The sequence below is a fragment of the Pempheris klunzingeri genome, chromosome 5 (genome assembly GCF_042242105.1).
Source record: "Pempheris klunzingeri isolate RE-2024b chromosome 5, fPemKlu1.hap1, whole genome shotgun sequence".
In the NCBI taxonomy this organism is placed as follows: domain Eukaryota; kingdom Metazoa; phylum Chordata; class Actinopteri; order Acropomatiformes; family Pempheridae; genus Pempheris; species Pempheris klunzingeri.
In genome coordinates this window covers 20,540,773-20,563,386 of record NC_092016.1, presented here as the reverse complement: position 1 = coordinate 20,563,386, position 22,614 = coordinate 20,540,773, and the positions used below count along the sequence as shown (strand labels likewise).

Sequence of the window (22,614 nt, the reverse complement as noted above, 5' to 3'; positions counted from 1 at the left end):
GAGCCAAAAGTTGTTTTGAAGCTCTGTGAATTTATCATTATGGACAACCTCTTTCATGTACAAGTAGTCATGTTATCAATTGTTCATATGAAACTATTCAATATAGCAACTTTTGCCAGAAAACCGATTATTAGAGTCATAATCATGACATGTCTTGTAAGCAAATTAAGCATGTTTGTCATCACTTATTTCCGCAAATGCTCTTATGCTCCAGCAGCAACAGCGAGGTGAGGCCTGCTGGCGTGGTTCTCCCACCCCAGTGCTGGATCAGCTTATAAACTATTTATTTTGGCTAGAAGTCGCTAAGCAAGTTATCCAAGAAAACAGTGGGACACACACAGAACTTCTGAGCGGTCTGTCACTTTCATTTTTCGTTCTTGGACAAAGAAAAATAACAGATTTTGAACTGGACTCACAAACACCCTATTTTAAAGAGAGACTGTCATGTCCATAGGTTTGTTGACCCAATGACGTATGCTGCTGCACACAGACACCTCTGGCACACTGCTGACTATGGGGGAACTTCACAACCATTTCAAGATGTGTAGTGCAGTCTGAGGTGTACTCAGCACGCTGTATTGACATCTACTTTATTTCATCTCGTTCACCTCTTAAAGTGTTTACTTTCGAAACATTCCTTATATTGACCAATGTGATTTTGATCTTGTCATCTTCAAGACCTTGATTTTTTTTGATGATTTCTTTCATTGATAGGCCCTAAGATCATTCATATTATATTGAAGTAAAAAGTATCGCCAGCCAAATAGAAGTAAGTGTATTTAAGTGCACTTTGAAACAGACAACAGAGGAATGCTACTCTGGCAGAAATGGATTATTTTATCTGGCTGCTTATCAGCTTCATAAATCAATCATGTATTTATGGTCAAGCCTGTAAAGAATACGATGGAATTGGAAATGTAATTTTACTGGTGTACCACCTTGCATTTGCTATGTATGACTCTGATATATGCTGGTTTGAACAGTTTAGGAGACACTGGGGAGGCCACTATTCTAAAAGGTCGGAGGTTGAGGTTAGGTGGATAAAAAGTAAGTGGTTGTTAAAATGGTGCAAGACATAGAATTTGGTTTTATTGCCGGATACACACAAAGTGAAGTGTCAGTATACTTGTAAAAAGGTGTTTAATTGCTTTATTACAACATTGTATTTAGATTATGTTATAAAATGTGGTGCTTTGCCAGCCACTTCTGCCAGAGCATGTTTCATTTCACTTATCCACCTACAGTACTGCCTGTTCTACTTTATCACTCACCAGAACTAATAGACAACAGTAGGGGGACCTGTCAGATTTCCATTTTTACAAAGGACAACCTCTGATGTCATCTTGCTATCTGGCTCAAAACCATCGCCTTTCCATACAGTAGAGCAGAGATGAGGGAAACATGGCTGGAAACTACTGACATCAGTGGTTGTACAGATGAGTCAGTGAAGACTGGGTAATTGATGTCATGAAGTGGTTGATGAGAGCACTACAAAGTAGCTCACACAACCTTTTGCTTTTCTTTACTACTTAAATATGGGGGGAAATGCATGCTATTTGGACAACTTGCAACCAATGAGACGCTCTGTATGTGTGGCTGTATATCTAAAAAAGCAGTGCATGATCAGCAAAACTTTAACTAGTAACAACAGAATCAGCAAATCCAACTATTTTTCTGAAATGTGTGAAATTCCAATATTACACTGCACAAGAAGGGTGTATTGCCAGGCAGAGGTTTTACTTACATGACAAACGGAGATGCAGTTTTATTCTAGTCTCTTCTTTGGTTAGACGGAGGGAAAATAAATCTTGGTCTTACAACACATTTAGACAATTTATCCTAAAACAGGGCTATGGCATGATTGAAATAACACCCGGAATTCATTTCTGCAAGCAGCATTTATCTTGAAGCTGTGTAGGCTAGAAAATTGCTCTTTTCTTCCTTTGAGTACAGAATTTGACTCCTGTGGGTTGTAAAAAAAAAAAAAAAGAAAAAGAAAAAAGGGGGGGTGGGGGTTGACTTGTGAAAGCTTGAGCCAAATAAAAGATAAAAAGATAATGTTTTCACTTGCAAAGGTTATGGAAGTGGCTGAAAATAAAGCAGCAGGGACACACGTTTCAAACACCACATTTGGTAAGTAGCAAGTGGGGAAATGATTCTGCCCGGCTCAAGTGTTCTTGAGCGCTCATGTGAAATCAAAAGTATTCTATGTCTGTCGAAAAGTCAGTTTGCTCCCTCACCTTACACTTCATTAGGCTGGAATCAGCTTTGTTGAGCTAAAGGATGAAGGAGAAAGTGAAAAGCTTATGAGAGTTAAGGAATAGTTTGAATATCAAATTGAATATTGTTCAAAATATGCTTATTTTCTTTTTTGGCCAAGAGTTAAATGAAACCATCGATGCTACTCTCATATTTGCACACTCAATATGAGGCTAGTGCTGGCAGGAGGTCAGCCTAGCTTAGCATAGAAATCTGCCCACCTCTGAATGTTACCAATTATTATGTTACTGTATACATTCTTGGTTTATATAGAAACTAGAAGTGGTGAGCTGTTTCCACCTGCTTTCGGTCTTTAAGCGGTGCAGAAATGGCTGTCAGTCTTACTCTGACAGCAAGAAATTGCATTTCCTAAAATTATACCACTCCTGCTACTTTCCCAGATCTACTTTTTTGCTTCACGGATGTAGCCTCTTCAGCTGATGCAATCTCAAGGAAAAACGGGCGATGACGATGAGAGAGACTGTCGAGGTACACAACCGCAGTGAGATAATTGGAAAGCCAGTGTGGTCAGCGTGAACACATGAAGAAATCCATCCCAAACAATGGGAAACACATGTTCCCATATTCTCTTGGGGAGGGGCCTACTGCAAGTGGTGCTTATATGTAATCATGTCTGAAGGCATGAATTAATTTTCAAGTAGGACTGGAAATCCCTTTAATCTGCATTAAGGCAGAGCACAGATATTCAACACCGGTGACGATAACAGTGTCACTAATCAATCTGAGGTACCTGTGATTTGTTCATCAGACTGGAATCCGCAGTGGCTGACGGGGATGGAGGTGTGATGCAACGGTGTCACACATCAATCTAAATATAATAACCCTCAGCGTATCAGCAGCAATCCCTTAAATGGAGCATGCAATAGCTTGTCTCGCACAATAAGACTTTGTGTGATAAGAAGTGATAGCAGCAGCGTGCTTGCTTTGCACACATGCCACCACGCTTCCAACTTGGCAGCAGTCGGGGGGCCAGGTCACCACATGAGTGCGCACCAACCACCACCACATCCTTGGAAAAATAAGTCAGATTGGTCATATCTTTCATCGCTGTTTTGTGGAAATACAAGGGGGAGAGCATGAGGGATGGAGTTGTTTGTGACAGAAGAATGCCACTTGTGGTATTTTGCTGCACTGTAACAGCAAATTAACCATAGCTCCCAGACAACATCGGCTTAGAAACAAATCAGCATTTTCCACTTCATATTTCCTCTCCCAGTAAACCAATGTAGGAAGCCTTTGCATTTCTTTCTAAAAATAATTCCTTTTTACACAAGATACCATGAATGAACAGCACATTGGAGTCCTTTCTCTTCCTTCTCTGTTCAGATAACAGAATGGAAGAACTTAGATCATCCGGTCATAAAATCATTTCAGCTACTTAACAGCCATAAATTAACCATGACATACTCTATCTCCATACCCAGGGCTCATTAGTGTGAGCGTTCTGGTTGCAAATTAACTCCACAGGTGTTCGTCTGGACTCTTTCACAGCATTAACCTACTTCAGAGTGCCACCTAGAGGCTGCAGTGACGCTATGACGCCCCAGTGGAGGCTCTCATTTAAAAAAAATCAGAAATCAGAGGTGGAAAAGCTCAGATTACAGAGAAAGGTTCATTCATTTGGTTTATGCAAATATGAGGTTGTCTGCCTTATATTTCCTGAAGGCAATTAGGTTAATGTCATCTTGCGGCTGCGTCAGAACAAGTGCAAATGAACCTTAAGAAAAGGGGCACTGAAGTAAATGAAGCCTGAGTGCCAGCTGGGAACCTGTAGGTGAAAATAAGAGCAGACACACTGTATCATAGCTGTCAGATATGGTCTAAATTTGGAGACCTTGTGGGTGACAACAACCCCTCAAAGTAGGTCTGACCTACATGAAAGTTTTCAATTGTTTACCCAGGGCTGCAGAGGCGCAATGACAAAAGATCAAGCACTCTTACGTTTTTACAGCTTCTCAGCTGCAGCACACAAATGTGAACGAGTTCTTCACTTTTCCCTGGCACAAAACTGAGACTGAGAGCACAAAAGAGCATGAATAGACAACCAAAACCCAAACCCGTCGCCACAAAGATACACAATGTTACAGCGAAGGCCGTGGCTTTGAATGGAAGAACTGTCCACATCCCAGCCACTGGCGTATCTCTAATCGAAGCCACAACGCGTGATCCTAGAGGCACTGAAAGACCACTGAAGCAGTGCCACAGATGACTCCAAGCCCCCAACCACCCGCCCTCCCATACTCTCCAAGTGTGATGTCAGTCCTTCCGAGGCCTTAAACCAGAGCAGTGTGGTGACACAGTAAGGCGACATACCCCCACTATGTCTCTATCCTCTCCTCCTTTTCTTGCCATTCTGCTCTGGTTCTCCTCTCTGCTGGCTGAAATGGCCCCCAGAGGCCCTGTAGCGGTGGATCTCTGCTTCACTTTAGTGTGAGGCTGTAGATTCATCCTCATGTGATGATGATGCGGTCGGAAGAGCTATGGCCCTCATTAGAAAACTTGAGGAGGCAATCGATAAAGTTCTTAAAAGCATATAATACCCAGTGGTCTGTTGCAGTTTTCCATATCTTGCACAGATAACAGCAATACATTCTGTTAGAAACATCACAATCACTGAATATAGACTTTAAAATCAGTGACAGCAAATAGAAAATTAGCACAACTATTTTCTTGCTGTTGTCTGCTTTTACTCATGCAAGAAATGAGTGCTATTCCAAAGATCGCTACCCAGTGTCTCCAAGTGTAAACACATCTGGCTCCGAAGTCTCAGCTGGAGCGCTGCCTCGCATGCATCTGCTTGCTGCAAATCAGCCTTTCAAAAACAACTCGAAGAGCAGACAGTCAAAGCTCAAGGGTTCTCGTCACTGCCACACATGTGGAACATCCATGCAGTATCAGTCCGTGAAGTGGCCTGGGAGAGTTTTTACACCTGCTTGGCTGCTGTGCAATGGGGCAGACACATTTTTATGGTACATTATAAGACTGTTCCCCCTGTAGATCAGACCCACTTATTATAGGGCTGGATCCAAGCTCATCTGTCCCATTTATTGGACTATATCCGTCCAGATGGACAGCATAAAACCTGCTACAGTATGTTGGAAGGTCAATAAGTATGATGTTAACTTAAAAAGCGGCTGATTTAACTCCATTGTCTTGGTTTACAGTGGAAAACTGGTGTTGAAATGGTATTGATTTAATTTTAATGAATCCATAACAGGTCCTATACTGCCCTCATCTGATCATTATTGGTATTACAACAGCACAACTACGTTTAGATAGATGATAGATAGATAGATAGATAGATAGATAGATAGATAGATAGATAGATAGATAGATAGATAGATAGATAGATAGATAGATAGATAGACTTGTGTACAGTAAAAGTCAAATGGTGTTCTCAGCTGTCATGCTGCCTCCCCTGCAGACAGCAGCATTAAACAGTACACTTGCTACCACCAACTGGTAGAACATGTGCAACATGGACCTCTCACTCTATTATTTAACCAGTAAGACATGCCTTTTGTATTAAACATTAATGATAAGGGACCTTCTTGTTGCTGAAGGGCAGCCACTCTGACTGTTTTGGGATGGTAAGACCGGGTTTATTTTCTTTTTATCATTTTATCATTTGGAATTTGGAGGTTGGGGCAAAAAAAAAATTGCAGCCACACCACATTCAGTCACTGACAGTGTTAATTGTTTATTGAGAAGCTCTTAATAAAAAAAAATTGATTGACATTACCATTTAGCTTTCTTTTTGTCAAAAAACTTTATAATTCCACCTCTAAAGTGCGCATTGTTGGCTATAGTGCAAATTATTACCCATTCACATATTAAGGTTTAAGTTGGGGTACACCATCTTAAAATGATTTAAGTTATTGACAGTCAGCTCTCCTCCCCACTCATCATTTTCATACAATTCCACATTTTTTGTTGCTGTTTTGTATGAACAAAATCCCATTTTATCCCATTATGACTGCACCACTTGGTGGCACTTTATCCAAAGTACTGACATCCTGAATAATCGGGTATTTAGAGAAAAACTCACATTCTTTTCAGTTTCTGACTGATTCAGAATCATTAAGAACTTATCGCTCAGGAAAACCAGTTTTCTACTGCCTGGAGTTCAAAATGAAAATGGTGGACAGACCATAAAAGCTACCAGTGACTTTGGAGTGGAAAACTGTTGCAGCTCTCTAACAATGTAGGTACTATTGAGGATCCAAACAGTTCTTCCACCAGTGCTGGAATCACAGTGCCTGAACAAACACAGTATGATTCATAGGAGTTCATTTTAGGCAAAACCTGTTTCTCACTGACCACGAGGAACAACAAGAGCTCTACTGACATGACAGCTTTATGCTGTCTTATACTAGAGCGACTTCACTCTCTTCACTCTCTATCCTCTGGGCTCTGATGAAGGTTTTTTTTCTTTACCAACAAAGATGGCGTTCAACACGTTTTACCCAACGAATGGCCCAGATATGAATATATAAACACAACCTGTACTTTTAAAGGAGAAAATACAAAGGTAATGTCACGTTGAATTTGTCGCTGCCCTCAAATAAAGAACTATTTACCTTGTTTTTCCTCCCTGGCCTGTGACTGATAAAAGAGAGGCAGACTGAGGAGTAGAAAGTGAACACAGACCTGTCGCCGATCACTTCCGTGTTGGCGTCGCTATGGTTACGGAGGATGGCTGGGTGGAGGTCCGTCCCTCTGAGGGCTCAGCCACATTCCTGCACTGTTTAATGAGTGAGGTTCACCAAAAGCGGAAAAGGCCGATACAGACCGAGTCAATGAATTCCTCCTACCTGAATTTCACTGTTCACTCGCCGGTACGTAACTAATTTTAACTAACTAACTAGCCAACACCGGTGAGTTAAGCTCTTTAGCTTAATTACCCTGTTGCTGAACGGTTAGCCTAACATCACTACTAACTGCTGGATGTTGTAGGAAATGTCTTACTAACGTTAACTTTAAGTTAATTTTAAAGTTTATTAACACAGCACCGCAGTGTTGAGGAGGCTTTATGTGTCACAGAAAGTTTCACAATAACACAAGTGTCCCTACGGGGAAGGAAGTGGAGGTTTTATCTTGTTCCACGTGTGTTGTGAAACTGGAGCCTGTTGTTAGCTTGATGAATACGAGCCCCCATCTTATGGTGGTTTACATATTTCACGCGTTTGTTAGCTTGGGTCATTTCTGAGGTAACAATGACAAGCGTAACAGACTAACCCCAGCAGCTGCACATGACTGCTGAGTGATTCTTGTTATAAATGACCGTGACCTCTCTCCAGGAAGTAACATTTTATTTTGTTGACACTCGTCATAACGTTACCTAAAATACCTTCAGCGTGTCGGAGGGACGTGGCCAGACACGTATTTGGGTAATCGTACCCTTTTAACACCATCTCTCGCCAGATTTGTTGAACTGTGTAGCTATTTCTTCACAATGTTGTGATGTTGCTGCCTTAAACGCCGTGAAAACCTTGTGTGGTTTGACAGTGTACGGGACGGGAGATGACCCACGGAAGTAAGGGATCGTTAAAAAATACGTGCAACGCAATGTCATTAAAAGCTGCATGAACAGTATAAACAAAAGAATATAAGTCTTTTACGAAAGAGTTCAAGAAACAGTTGCCACAGTAGCTCCGTCTTGTAATCTTGTTTCTTAAACGTTACTTTCACAAGGAAGAAACAATGGCAGAGACAAAAAGCATACTGTAAAAAACTCGGTAGCCCTATCATTTGTCATTATAGATGATTAAAACCAACTTCAGTTTTACCAGGGCACATCTTCATATAGTCTTTTTTTGATATTACAACTAAATTTCACTCAGTAGCTCTGTATTTTTTGTCAGGGACACCATAAACCAACTTAATATCTGATTGCAGAAGGTACAGCCTAATTTGTGAAGTTGACATTGTTGATTGTGACATTTTAAAATCATACAATTGTGCCGCATGGAGAACTGACTTATTTCTAAGTTAGTGCAAAAGAAAAAATGACTATAGACCACAGTCCTGACCACAGCATGAGGGTCTGCCTCTAACTTAGACTTAGACTTTGACTTTTCTTTATTTGATCCCCCATAGGGGGAAATTCTCATGTTACAGCAGCAACAATAGAACAGGGAGAGTGAAAAGAAGCAAATAGTAAAAGAAAGAATAGCAACAGCAAAATAAATATAAATATAAATATATGGCTGTGATGAAATAAATATTTACACTATGGGATATTTACACTTTGGTTCAGAAAAGTACAGGTATGGACAGGAATGAAGGAATGGAATGACATGGATGGAAAACAGTGCTCTGTATGCTGGATACGTCTCACCTCGTGGAGGTATACAGTCAAATGGAGTCATTTTTTAGAAATACAGGTGGACAATCATCTGTCAGACTCATCATTAATTTAATGTTCCATTCGTTTTTATGATTTTTAGTTCATTTGCGTTGCCTTAAACACAGTTTTAGTTTCAGTTTTCCCAAGCAGATAGTAAGTGCTGTGGCTCTAACAGCTGTGCTATGTCAAGCCCTAAAACTGATAAGGTAACTGTATGCAAAGCAATAATCATTTAAAAGCTGGACTTTAGGAAAATGACATATTGTTGTGTTTCAGTACAAATGTTATTATATTCCCTCAACTTATAAGTGATTGCACTTCAGTGTTAAGTTGGACCAAAACAGGTCTGTGTGGAAGTGTTTTTCTCGTTAGATATCCTTCCACCGTAGTCCCAGGTCACTGGCCACCTGTCTCAACACACTTTCCAAGTTTAAACAAAGGAGCCATGAACCTTTCCATGGCTTCTGGCCAGTAGGATGGCCTGTAAAGATTAGACAATATTATATTTTATCGTGTGCCTGAAGACAAAAACACTACATCACTCTTTCCAAACAGCAGTCCACCTTAGTTCCCTTTCTTATTTCCTCTGTCATGCTCACTGTGTGCGTGGTGACTTTCCTCGTGAGGCTTACAGTGTGTTGCACAACGTTTATGCTCAAACTTCCAAGCATGACATATATTTCATAAAGAACATGCCACTAGAAATGTTGAGAGGAATAAAATCTCTCTAAAACACCTCTCTGAAAATCAAATGTTTAAATCCACAGAAATTATTGATTTTAAATATTTGTTTTGTGTGTGTGTGTGCATGTGCGTGCGTGAGATGTCTCTGACCCTGTGAGCTCCTCTGTCCTTCTACCTGCCTACATGCATGTCTATTTGTTTCCTGTCTGTTTGTCTTCCAGGCCCACGTATCTACATTTGCGTGGGTCACCTCACACACTCGCTGTGTGATGCTCTTGTTCATGAATCGACTGAGCTGAGTCATGGTACACAACGGCCTCTGGAAGGCAGTCTTCCAAACCAGTGCACATAGAACTGTAGTCTGCATGAAACCCACCACTAAGTGAGTTATAACAGTCAATATTTCCCGGCACACAAGACCCTCCTCATCATACCACAACTTTCTTTTCAGTTCTGGGTTTACTTGTCAGATGACATTAGCCTCAGCAAGCGCCAAGGAGAGGGGCAGCAGGTTTAGGTGTGCAGCACACAGTAGGCCATGCTTAACATTGTGCAACTATATTTAAATCAGACTGACTAGTGCCAGACTATGTGTGTGAGGGAATAGTAGAAAGAGAGAAAAACAACATTCATCAACATACATATTTACATAACCATGAAGATGCTCTCACTGGCCATGTCTGTATACTTACCAATACAATTAATAAAAAAAAAACTGTGCAGCGCTCCCTTTAACAGACGTTACATTTTGTACATAACATATTTTTGATGTAGTGCATTATACAACATGCAACATACAGAATACTATTTGTAACTTTTTGCATTTGGCAAGGGGCAGTACATAAAAATGAAGACTCTCCTCCTGTCTCTCTCCCAGGTTTCATCGACTTATTAAAGAGGTGGTTGCTAAGAGATGACAATCGGTGACACTGTTGAGTGCCTCTGATGTAGAGCAGCCTGAAGCTCGACTTCTCCAGGATCTCTTTCCTCCACGCGCCTGTCTGTACCTGGCTCATGTGAAGGACACGGGAAAGGCTCTCTTATCGACGGACTCACAAGTGCAATGGCAGCTTTTACTGCTCCTTATGCCAATACCACGACCAGCGCGGCGGCCCAAACTGCATGGCAAAGGCAAGGAAGCAGCGATGAGGTGGGTACATGTGAGAATGGGGACGTGGGACAAAACACTATCCTGGAGAAAACCCACGAGTTCTTCCAGATGTGCGACATCGAAAACAAGGGCTTCATCTCCCGACGTGACATGCAGGTGAGGTTGCTGATACAGGGAACACTAGAGTAGTGTAAAGACCAGTCATTGCTGTATGAAAGTAATTAAAATTAAAGAACTACAATGATTTAATGTCTGCATAGATTTCACTCAGGAGTTTACTGCTCCAGAAAGTAATAGAAACACATTGTTATTAACTTTAATCACTTATCGAGATACCTAATCAGCAAAGTGTCTGTTGCTGTTTGGACCAGTTTTCAGCGTCTTCAGGGCATCACTATCATATTTTCATCATTTTTAGAGATAACAACTCCTCATTCATCCAGAATGAGCATGAATGCAGGGACGCTTATTAATGATGCTGATAGATACACAGAGAGAAAACGTGTACTTTATTCAACAGCGGCATAAAAGAGAACGAGACACAGAGAGCCATGCGGAAGCTTTGTCATGCAGCTCCTCCACTCACATTATTGTGCAGATTCACTTGCCCCTCGGATGTTCACCCCGGCCGTGGCAAATCCTTTGATGAAACACTTGTAGGCGCACGCCCACAGGAGCATAAATACACAGAGGAGAAGCTTTGATCTAATGTTTATGATAATGGATTGGAAATTAGATGATGATCAGGACAGAGGTCCAGTCCCTTTCACCTCTGCTTTTATGACCATCTGTACTGAAGAGTGCAATCTGCACTGAAAAGCAGCATGTGATAATAGTACATATGCTTATTTTACACTTTCCATGCATCTGTCAGAGGTTGCAGATGATCTAAGAAGCGAAATAAATAGCACTTCTTTTTTTTTACTCTTGACACAGTATTTTCTGTCACAATATTCTCACCAGATTTTCACAGCTATAAAAGGCCGTTTCACACCATGACCATCAGCACATTAGCTTTACAACTCTACTGTTTGTTTACATCAGGGATATGTTCTGCCCAGATAACACACTTTACAAGAACAGCCTACACAGATGCCACACTTTCCCTGTCCCCCCCTAGATTGTATGGTTGGCCTCAGTCAACATTTGCAGCAGTGTAAACACCAAGCTAAAAACCAAGCTGCTTACAGAGGTGTGGCTGTGTTGGCTTTTCTTTTAAATGGTCCAACTCTTACGGTCATTGTCAGAGGGATTTTTTGGAGGGAAAAATGGGAAAAAATGGGCTCTTGAAAATCTCACTTGAGCCAACATCTGTTCCAGTGGAGCTACCCAGTAGTTAATCACTGAATACTGCAGCTGCACTGAGATGATCTCAGGTGTTAATATGTTTGACTGCCCAATAAAATAACAACGAGAAATAGGTTATTTGGAGGGTAACTTGTATCCTGTGTTATTAGGGCTAAATTGGTCTAATTGTGACTGAAAAATATCTATGAATCTGTTATGTTGCCCCCAATAGCATAAATTACTGTCTTTACAAGTCTCAAGCAACAGTTGTTATAGCCACAGTGCAGGTACTGTCCTTGAGGCTTTGTTCTTTCCAGTTGCAGCTGTGTTTTGTGTCTTGTTGAATAGAGGCTGAACGGCGGGCTCCCCCTCAGCGCGGAAGAACTGGAGAACGTATTTGATACCCTTGATTCCGATGGCAATGGATACCTTACCCTCGACGAGTTCTCTTCCGGCTTTAGTACGTTTTCACTTTGTTTGTACTTAAAACAATGCCACTGGTATCACCCGGAGCTCAAGTCTGATGATGCTCTCGATCTCTGCAGGTGAGTTTTTATTCGGCCAGAAGATTTCTGTAGAGGAGGGCATGGGAGAGAAAGACCCCTGTAAAAGCCCGGTAGAGGTCCTGTACCAGACCCAGTGGGAGGAGAACCTGGCAAGGGGAGATGAGGAAGAAGAGGAGAAACACTTTAGCATGCTCATGGAAAGCCTCGGAGCCAAAAACGTCTTTGAAGAGTGAGTGCTGCGTGTGTGCGTGTTTCCAGCATGTGTTGTTAAGGCTATTTGATGTATTTGCATACTTGGACAGCGCCTCCTTTTAGTCTGCACTACATTTGAAGCGACTTAGCCTGAGACTATAATCAGCTGTGCAAACAAAGTTGGAAGTTTCCACTCTCAAGCAAAGCTTTTCCTGTGCTCCCTGCATGTGCTCTGCCTCTTTGTCTGTCTGTTTAGTACAGCTGTGTTTGAAACATTTAGTATTAAACTAACTTTCACTTCCAGAGAAGAGTCATACTTAAAAAGCCTTCACAAACTCACCTGAATCATTATTGTCAGCTTTCTCTGCATTGGTATTTCATATGATATTAACTGGTCATCAGCAATTCAAGTTGAGGAGATATATATATATAATGACAGGATCTTATGAAATGCATGACCAGACTCACCTTTGACAAACAGCTCCAACTCGATAAAAGTAAACAGTAGTGGAGGCGGATGCCAGATTTGCACATCCTCTTGGCTTCCGCCTACCCGGTTAGCTCGAGTTGACATTTTAGATCACATCAGTTTGTACAGCACTAACTGTTATTGATGTTTGCCAGATTTTAAGGATAAGTGTTAGTAACTGATGGAAAGGCTTCCGGGGATTTGTTTGACTTCCCCTACCTCATCGTAGCTTACAGGCACGTTAGACTGTGTCTTGCAGAAACATAATTAAATAATTATTACTTACATCATTGTTCATATTCAGTATTTTGATTTTGCTGTCTTGTTAATGACTGCAGACCTAGAACACACAAAAGCATTTAAACAAGTAGTTTTTTTCTGTCATAATAAATGGATTTTTCAAGGCAAATGAGGTCATGTTCTTTTAAAAGCCAGTATGATGTGGTACCTTAGCTGCTGCCTCTACTGTATGCATGTTATTGTGTTGGGTTGTTGCTGTGCTCGAATGAATTTCCTTCTATGTCCTTGCAACATTTTTTCTGTTTATCTTCTAAAAAAGAAGAGTGAAGTTCTTGGGAAACCTTGTGAAAACGACTGCAAATATTCTAAAAACTGACTTTGATGCTTCACTTGGTTACACTTGCTTCCTCATTCTATCTCATCAGTCCTGCTGAGGTGCGCAGTTTGTGGGCCCAGCTGCGCCGGGATGAGCCACACCTTTTGTCCAATTTTGAGGACTTCCTGGCCAGAGTGACATCCCAGATCATAGAGGCCAACCAGGAGAAGAGAGAGATGGAAAGTGCCCTCAAAAGGTCGGGGGGGAAGGGGGGGCATGCATCTTTGTGTGCTTTGTTATCAGTCAAAGCTGAGGTTATTAGAGATTTCTTTCACTTTGAGGCCTCCATTAAGGAGCATTTGGCCAAGCTGTGACTCCCTAATTAGTGTGTGCTTATCTTTTGAAAAAGTTGTTTCCATGTCCACCTCGTTAAGCTCTGTGTCTGTGTGCATATTAACAGGGTCATTCAAAGCTATGCTATACTACATACGTTGTAAGCGTGTTGATCTGCTGTGAGGTACATGAAGTGCATAACACAATATCACGTCTGAATTTTATCCCTGCAGGAAAACAGCAACACACGATGATGAGATCCAGCGCCTTTATGAGGAAATGGAGCAGCAAATAAAAAATGAAAAAGACCGGATTGTGCTGCAGGTACAAACCTCTGGGTCATGTCAAACAAGTCAAATTCTTTGTCTGAAATCCTCTTCTTCCTTATCACTGTCGCTCTTTATCCTTGTGTCTACCTCTTTTTTTTCTCCTGTGCTTAAAGGACTATGAGAGGTATCTGTCTCGCAGTCAAGACCTGGAGCTGCAGCTATCCAGTAAGGAGAAAGAGCTTGAACAGCTCTTTCAGAAACAGAGAAGGGTGGGTGAGAGATGCACTGCAGTTTTCACAGTCTATGAGACTTTACGCACATCCGTGGTAGGAAGAATCAGCTGTCAGAGCAGCAGCACGTGTGCCATCAACACGCCTTGAAATACCATCATATAACACTACCCTACAAATAACAACAAAAAATATAATGATACAATGTTGGTGAATACATAACATTCGTGAGAATTGGTTGTGTTTTATGATAGTGAGTTTTGGTTGGTTGACTATGACCCTGTTTGTTAGGTATCTCTCTATGTAGAAACAGAAAGGTATGGATATCAAAATATTCTCACATCACAGTCCATCTGCAAGGGCAGATATACAGCACTAACCTGTCTCACTTATATGGAGTTGTTATTTGTTTATTTTTTTAATACAATCTTATCAATTCTTATCAATTAGCATCTTCTGAAGCAGCAACAGCCGCTTGTGTTGTTAGTTACTGAGAGATGTTAATAGGTTCTGTCACACCTCCATTTATAGACTCGCACTCAAGCTTTTAAGGCTAATTAGTGATGTGAAATTAATTCTGGTCACACCAGCAAGGACTTTTCTTCTCTACACAGCTCCTTAGCACCACTAATTAATATGTCAGCTGTTCACCAAGTTTCCTACTCGTGGAAACCTGTCGTCCGCAGCTCTAAAAGCACGGTTGGGCTCACTAATACATACTGTACATGATATAAAAATATTAATGGCATTCATGTTACAAAAGCAGTTTCTTGGAAGATAATTACAGGCAGTCAGCTGTTTGAGCATAGTGTGTCACATCATGCTGTCTTCTCACATTCCCCTGTACGTTTAACAGCCACTAAGCCAACTCTTTGGTTAGAATAGATTGTGTGAATGTGTGCTACTTGTTTGTTTTTATCAATTAACAAAACGCAAAAGTGAGCAAACAGGAAAAATCTAAATCAAATCAACATTCGGTGTGACCACCCTTTGCCAGCATAAATTCTTCTAGGTACACTGATAAAAGTTGATACAAATAAACAATTAAATTTTACATTTTTGAAAGGATCATCATGGCACACATTTCCTTTAAACCAAAGAAATCCTGCCCAGTCTTTACTCTTCTTGTTTCTTCTTCGTCCACCGGCTTTTTTTCCAGTTTGAGCATCAGTGCCACGAGCTTCACAGTGAACAACATGTGACCAAGGTGGAGAACGTGAAGCTGAAGCAGACGAATGACGAGTTAGCACGGGAGCTGGAGCACACCAGCCAAGAGCTGATCTTGGCACAGGACCAGCTGGGTCTGCTGCAGGAGCAAGCCACACGGCTTTACGAGGAGAAGGAGATGTGGGTTGTAGCGATTCGTACTCTCTGATATCTTTCTAACTCCACTACTGATAATTTGGCCTCTTCTTATTTCTTGCTCAGGATGCAATCACATTCATTTGCAACAAATAGAGAGGCGGTGATACATACTTTGATAGTTTATACTGTTACTGAGCGAGAGCAGAAAGTTCTGTTGGCCTGTAATGCTGCACCAACTGACTTTCACAAATTTGGATGTCTCAAGCTGTGAAACTATTAAGCTCATACACATGGTAATGGTGACAGACGCAGTAATAATTGTAGTGGAGTTGCTGTCACCCACAGTTATTTTTGTCTTGTGTCTTATTAGGTTGACATTTCTCTTATCTGATGTGCATCTACATTCTATTATAAAGAAAAGTCAAATGTGATACTTTGACTTAAAGAGAGCAGACAAGAAAAGATCGTGTCACAACTCATTTTATTATTATTTATTTCCTCACTAGTTTTTTAATAAAGTGTAGCCACAGCACATACTGTGTCTGATTGGTCAGAGTATTTGTAATGAAAGATGCGTTGTTGTTCAACACAGAGAAATATACAGACTGACTGAGGGACTGCATCGAGAGCGAGCGAGCCTCCTCAAACAACTGGACCTTTTGAGGTATGGATCGAGAGAAGAGAAGAAACAAATGACAACAATATATGATACACACCATGACACGGATCTTTGTCTTGTGATTTGAAATTATTAGAAACCGCGGAGCAAAGTTCACTCACTGTTGTAGCCTGGTCTAGTACTTAGTACTCAGTGGAAAAAGTCTTTCTGTTTATTAATTAGTCTATTTTCAAGCCACTTGTTGTTTCAAATAGGTGAAAGAAAAGTTTACCGCCATTGCTCATTACTTTAGTGCTCCTTTGTCACAAATAACAAAACTGTATTGCTTTACGGTAACATGTCAGTCAGTAATTTGCTTTTTGCTAGTGGAGTGATCACAGAGCAAAGTGACACTAATTAGTTTTTGAACTTCAGAACACATTGAGATGAAATTCGTGATCAGCATTTAAGCTCCTTTTAGAATTTTCCAGCTTAACGTGCATTTTGCTATAATGATTTCTACCTGGGAGCTGTTCGTTCTACAGCCTCCTACTGTTCACCCACAATAGAAATTCTTGGTGCTGGGATTCCAATTAGAGCCCTTTTCACTAATCTTTACTCACCTGGCATATCATGATGAACCAAGGAAAGGCTTTTTGTTTATGCCATCATGAACCATCAGGGCGCGCATATAGTTCAACAGAAAACAGCAAACAAGGCATTCCAATGAATAATGACTTTGACCAGTTACACAATGTTGAAAAGTGTGTGAAAGTTCATTATTATGAAAAGTCTTCAGGCTCTCACTCTGCCTTTGATATCTTCATTTCTTTGTTGTATCCAGGGAAATGAACAAACATTTACGGGATGAAAAGGACATATGTTATCAGGTATGTGCCATTTATTATAGCAAACTTAATTCACTGTATTATTTAAACTTCCCCTGCCTGCAGTTCATATGTCTTCTTTTTAAAGATTTGAGGAATAGAGAAAAGATGTAACTGATCAGCAGAGCCTATAGTAGCCTCTCCAAAATTCAGATGGCACCCTCATTCTCATGCTGCAATATGATTAAATACTTCATATTTTTTTCCGCAGAAACCAAAGCACTCTAGGAAAACACCAGGTTTGAAGCAGAGGTCATTAATCGGTGTTATGAAACACACAAACACAAATGTCTTTAAAAGGTAAATCATCACCAAGTCATACATTAAATACTTACTTCAGCTATCTTCATCATGATTGTGTCAAGTGGAACACGAGCCACAGTTTGAACAGTTCTGTTGGATCTGCGTTGTCTCCAGTAGCTCTGTTCTGCGGGCTATAACGTTACTTTTTATCCACAGTGAGAGTGAGGAGGAGCTGACTGCCACCTCTGTAAGGCAGAACCTAGCCAATGGGTCATGCCAGTCCTCTCCCACAGTGGGCACAAGAGGGCACCTCCAGAGGATCATCTCCATCGAGGAGGACCACCTGCCACACTTGCTCCAGAACGACTGTCAGGCCCAAACCCCACTTCAGGAGTGTAGTGAAGGAGAGGAAGCCTCAGACAGCGAGGAGAACATCGACTTGGTGATGAGCGATATTTACCCGAGTGCGTCCTCTGCCCAGCAGCAACAGTCGAAGGGAAATGTGGAAAAAAAGGAAGCGCCCACATCTCCAAGGGGGCAGCCTGTTGGCAAGGAGACCAGCATAAACGTAAGCATGTGGACTTTGAGCGATATACCACATATATGAAGTATTTAAATTTTTCTCTGACATGGGATTATTATGTATGACCCTGTTGTAGCCTCCCCCACACAAAGAACGGTCAGTCATGTATCTCATTGTTTGAATTGAGATCCCAGAACACTTCCTTCACTCTCTGCCACTGTAATTGGTGTTCCCTTAGGAGGAAGGTGGTCCCTCGCCACCTGACCGCCTCTTCAAGGTCGTCCTGGTCGGGAACTCTAGTGTAGGGAAGACATCCCTGCTTCGACGGTTTTGTGATGACTGCTTCCACCCCGGCACTTCCGCCACTGTGGGTACGTACTGTGCAGTGCAAACACACATACATATGCCCCTTGTCAGTTCCTGCCAGCGAAGGCGACAGCACACTCAGCCCTGTGGTTGACCTCAGGCTCTGTGTGTTGTTTGGTTACAAAGCACTTGAATGTAGCTGTTGGTTTTGGAGGGGAGGGGGGGGGATAACATAACATATTTTTTCTCTCAGTTAGCCTGCAGCTGTACAGCAGTGAAAGGACAAGCTAGAACACTGTAGACTTGTACTGCAATAAGTACATAAGTGCAAAACATTGTCATCAATCTATATATATTTAATTCTGTGGTCCCCTTACTGTACTGCACACTATGATGATGATCTCTTAACATTTAGAAGCACAAAACTGTATGTTTAATAATAATGATAATTCCTATTTACATAGTACATGATACACTGTCGCCTGCCCAGAATCCTGTAAAAAGAGGCAAGACACTCAAGACCAATGTGAGAAGTTTATCAGTATCAAATTTTAATACCACAGACTTCATCATAGATGATGATGTTTTGTTTGAGCACATTTTATTGGTCTGTGTAGAATATAACTTTTCAAACTTCATTCTTTATAGCAATTTTGATGTGCAGCACAGCAATAAAAGAAAACTACCGTCAATGTCCCTTAGTTAAGCGTTTGAAATTCTCTTTGGTGTAAATATTTTAGATGTTTGGAAGTAGCACAGTAGCTGTTGTATGCAACTGGGTATTTCTCAAGAATCTTTCATTTGTTCCACTTATTTATTTATTTATTTTTTTCACGTTTTAAAATGTGTTATTTTAAAAATCCGATCACATGATTTCACATCAATGTGTAGGTTTGCATGGTGCATAATTGTACATATTGGTGCAGTAACTTACTGGAGTGTCCTGACTGACGTGTTCCTGTCTGTCTGTGCAGGTATAGATTACAGTGTAAAGACTTTATCTGTGGACAGCAGCCAGGTGGCGCTGCAAATGTGGGATACAGCAGGACAAGAGAGGTGAGGCATCAACACATGAAACACATCCCAAACAAGTTCTCTTTGAAACCACGAGTCCTACATTACTACAAGTCACACAGAAAAGTACAGTCAGGAGGGAGTTTTTTAGGTATTTTCTTCCTGCAGGTATCGAAGCATCACCAAACAATTCTTTCGCAAGGCTGACGGAGTAGTCGTGATGTATGACATCACTGCTGAGCCGAGCTTCACAGCCGTCAGACAGTGGCTGACAAGTGTAAAGGTGGGACAGAAATACAGAACACAGAGCAAATGCTTTTGTTTTACTTTGTATGACGACGTAGAGTGGGCATAACCAGTATAACCATGTCGAAAATACAGGAGAAATATTGATCGGTTGCTCAATTTGTCTATGCAGTGCTGCCTGCTTCTCCATAGTCCTTTAACTGCAAAGGACTCTGTTAAGATCAGTGTCTTTGAGTCCTTATTCTTTGATTTTCTTCGTTCACAGGAGAGTGCGGGCGAGGACATCCCCATCATGCTCTTGGGAAATAAAACGGACAAGGAGATTGAGAGACAAGTTCAGACGGGAGTGGGCGAAAGACTAGCCAAGGTCTGTTGGTCTGCTTTGTCCGCTAAGCTCAAGGTCCTTGGTGGACAAGTCAGTGTCAGTTTCACACCCGTAACAAGCTTGTGTTTTTTTTTAGTTAAATAAATGAAAGAAACATGGTTACAGAAGAGAGAGAGAGTTTTATGTGGGAGCATCTTCAGTATGATTCTGAGGTTATTTTTTATCATCTGTTTTCTGTCTCTGGTGTGTACTGTAGTTTCTATGGTGACCAAGTGAGCTAATATTGTTACATGAGACATGTTTCTTTTGTAACTATTAGTACAGAATTTTCTTTTCTTGATAAACCTGCCCTCATCAGTTCAGGCACACAGCCAGTGTCACTCACATGAGCCTCTCTCTTTTCTGTCAGTAACAGCCATCCGCATCATTCGCCTCTTTTTCAGAACTGCCAAATGACTTTCTATGAGTGCAGCGCATGCTCCGGACACAATGTGGTGGAGGCCATGGTTCATTTAGCCAGGTGAGCAAAAGTAATGGCCTTTGTGGGTGAGTTTATGCAACAAGAAAACAAAGAAATAATTGTGTTAGACTAACTAAGGAGCAAGTGTCTGCTTGAACAGCTTTCAAAATGGGATTATGTTTGTACTGAAACAAGGCATATTAGGGAGCCAATGTTTAATTTGTCCTGTGTTGGAGGAACAAAGGACTTATCAGCTCGTTCCAGAGAACGCTGTTTGCACACTGTTTACAATTCCAGCGGTGAGAAGTGCACAATCAAATGTTCATTTCATTATGTAAAACACATTTTGTCTCCAGCGTGAGACTGTCGGTGGTTTTCTTTAACCCAGTAACAGTGTGCTGCCATGTGTTTCATTCTTGCATTAGAATGCTGAACAGGTGCCTTGTTTCATCTGTATTACTGCTAGAACTGTAATCTGCTGTCACTGATATTTCTGTGTGGAATACCCAAACGGTACCGTTGCAAATATAGATAACAATATTATGGTTCTGCTCTTGGTGATGCTCCATGGTGTGGCAGCAACACAGCAAAAACACACAACATTTAATACACAGCAATAGGACAAACAGGCAGGGAGTAGATACAGACCTGACCACAGACAGAACAGAACTGAAGCATGCGCAGGCTTGGTACAGTAGCAGCACAGCACCGGTTTGCAGAGAAGTAGACACAGCGGTGTGTCCTGCCAACACTGGTTCATTTGTTTATGCCTCATCATGTCCCTCAGAACTCTGAAGGAGCAAGAGGACAGAGAGAAGGAGAAGACGGTCCAGCTGATCAGCAGCCCCTCAGAGAAGAAGAGATCCTGCTGCTAACAGTTGGACGGTACAACACAGGAGCACTACCCTTTACCAACACACGTCGTGACACAATGTGACAGCGCGCCACTTTTTCTGTCGGTCTGCACAACTGGTTGTCACACAGTCTTCCTTCCACTTCGTAGCACTGTGGCTGAAACCAACACCAGAATCAGTTCAGTATGTTTGTTGTCACGTGTCCCAGACGCATTTGCACTATTATTAACAGTCTACTAGTTTGAAAATAACCTCGAATTGCAACTGAACAAAGTCGAGTCAAACTGAGTCCTTTTTGAGTCAAACTAAGAGTTTTTCACTTTTTAAAATGTGGATGTTCCTCCAAAGTCTGGCTGTAGCTCTTCAACTGCCACGTGTGGGCTTTTTACTGTATGTGTTCAGTGTTATGTGTTATTTTTAGCCGTTTCGCTTCTTCACCTTTCGCACACATGGACACAATAGCATGAACAACTGTAAAACTGAATGCGTTATCAAACAACCTCGTGGTGAACACTACCTCGGCGAAGCTTTTGGTGTTTTGTGTGTCACAGAGGTGTTGGTTTAATTGTTAAAGCCCAGATTAGTCGTGGTCTTATGTGGAATTACAGTGAGTGTCTTAGTTTCTTCACATGGTGGACAAAGTAAAAACAAAACTACGACCACGCAGCACAGCATAGAAGTTATGTGCTTGTGTTTTCTCCACTGACTAGAAATGATCATGTAGTTAAATCCAAGACAAAGTGAATATTCTTAGTGTCATATGAAGGTTTTGTTGCAGGGTTGTGTAATAGTGTTTTTAGCAGATGTTTGCATTGTTTTGTCCTCATTACATTATTTATTTGTATCTCTGTGTTGATGGTTGTTAGGCTACCAGAGCATTTAGTTAGGGTGTTGGTTCAAATCGTGTTTTCTATTTTAAGAGCGTGAAACTAATACAGATCATTCTATTCTGCCAATAGACCAAATGAAGTTTAGTTACGAAAATATTTATTTCCTATGACCTTAAAACTGCTTCTGTGCCAAGTATTTTATGAACATTGTCTCAGTATAAGATGTTAAGTAAGTTACGTAATCTGTATGTTACAGGTGGGGTAAGATTTTAGAGGTTTAGAGGTTTCATATTGCACTATACTCACTAATAGTGCTCCACTACTGTGTCTTGCACATCTTTTTAATGTATGTATAAACATGTAAATAGCATAAAACAAACAAATAAATAAATAAAGAATTGTCAATGTTAATATCGTTTGCAAAGGACCTGGTGAGGAAGTCATTTCATTTCTGGTGCATTGAATTTAAAACAAGTTGTACAGCGTCACCCAGTGGATGAGTTTGGACATTGCAGTTTATTCAGTTTTGAAGTTGACATGACGACATGTGAAACAACATATTCATCTTTTTTTTTTAATAAGATAGTAATACATGAGGAACTAACATGCCAATTTATTAGATTTTTGACCTACAGTATAAATTATATGGCAAACTAGGTTTGTGTTTAATTTGAGCAGCCAAATTTTCATCAGAAACATGTAACTGTGGACCGACTCCAACGATGCTCTTTCAATACAACTTTAAATCTAAATAAAT

The 22,614-nt window shown here is 41.0% G+C and overlaps 1 protein-coding gene across 1 annotated transcript; it reads left to right on the top strand.

Annotated features, from left to right (window-relative positions):
* The first annotated feature begins 10,195 nt into the window (after window positions 1-10,195).
* On the top strand, window positions 10,196-22,276 carry cracr2aa (calcium release activated channel regulator 2Aa). Its single transcript, XM_070830629.1, has 17 exons — window positions 10,196-10,580; window positions 12,060-12,171; window positions 12,257-12,446; window positions 13,544-13,690; window positions 14,001-14,091; window positions 14,210-14,305; window positions 15,426-15,613; window positions 16,164-16,235; window positions 17,014-17,059; window positions 17,268-17,356; window positions 17,516-17,867; window positions 18,061-18,193; window positions 19,103-19,184; window positions 19,311-19,425; window positions 19,654-19,755; window positions 20,157-20,233; window positions 20,961-22,276. The coding sequence occupies exons 1-17, from the start codon at window positions 10,377-10,379 to the stop codon at window positions 21,046-21,048; spliced, it is 2,184 nt and encodes a 727-aa protein (XP_070686730.1). The 5' UTR covers window positions 10,196-10,376; the 3' UTR covers window positions 21,049-22,276.
* Window positions 22,277-22,614: the final 338 nt, after the last annotated feature.

Bases quoted from the DNA above. Each gene is read 5' to 3' on its own strand.
- cracr2aa (XM_070830629.1), top strand. From the start codon at position 10,377: ATGGCAGCTTTTACTGCTCCTTATGCCAATACCACGACCAGCGCGGCG. The intron at 15,614-16,163 runs GTGGGTTGTAGC...TGTTCAACACAG, and splicing joins CTTTACGAGGAGAAGGAGAT to AGAAATATACAGACTGACTG. The intron at 20,234-20,960 runs GTGAGCAAAAGT...CATGTCCCTCAG, and splicing joins GCCATGGTTCATTTAGCCAG to AACTCTGAAGGAGCAAGAGG.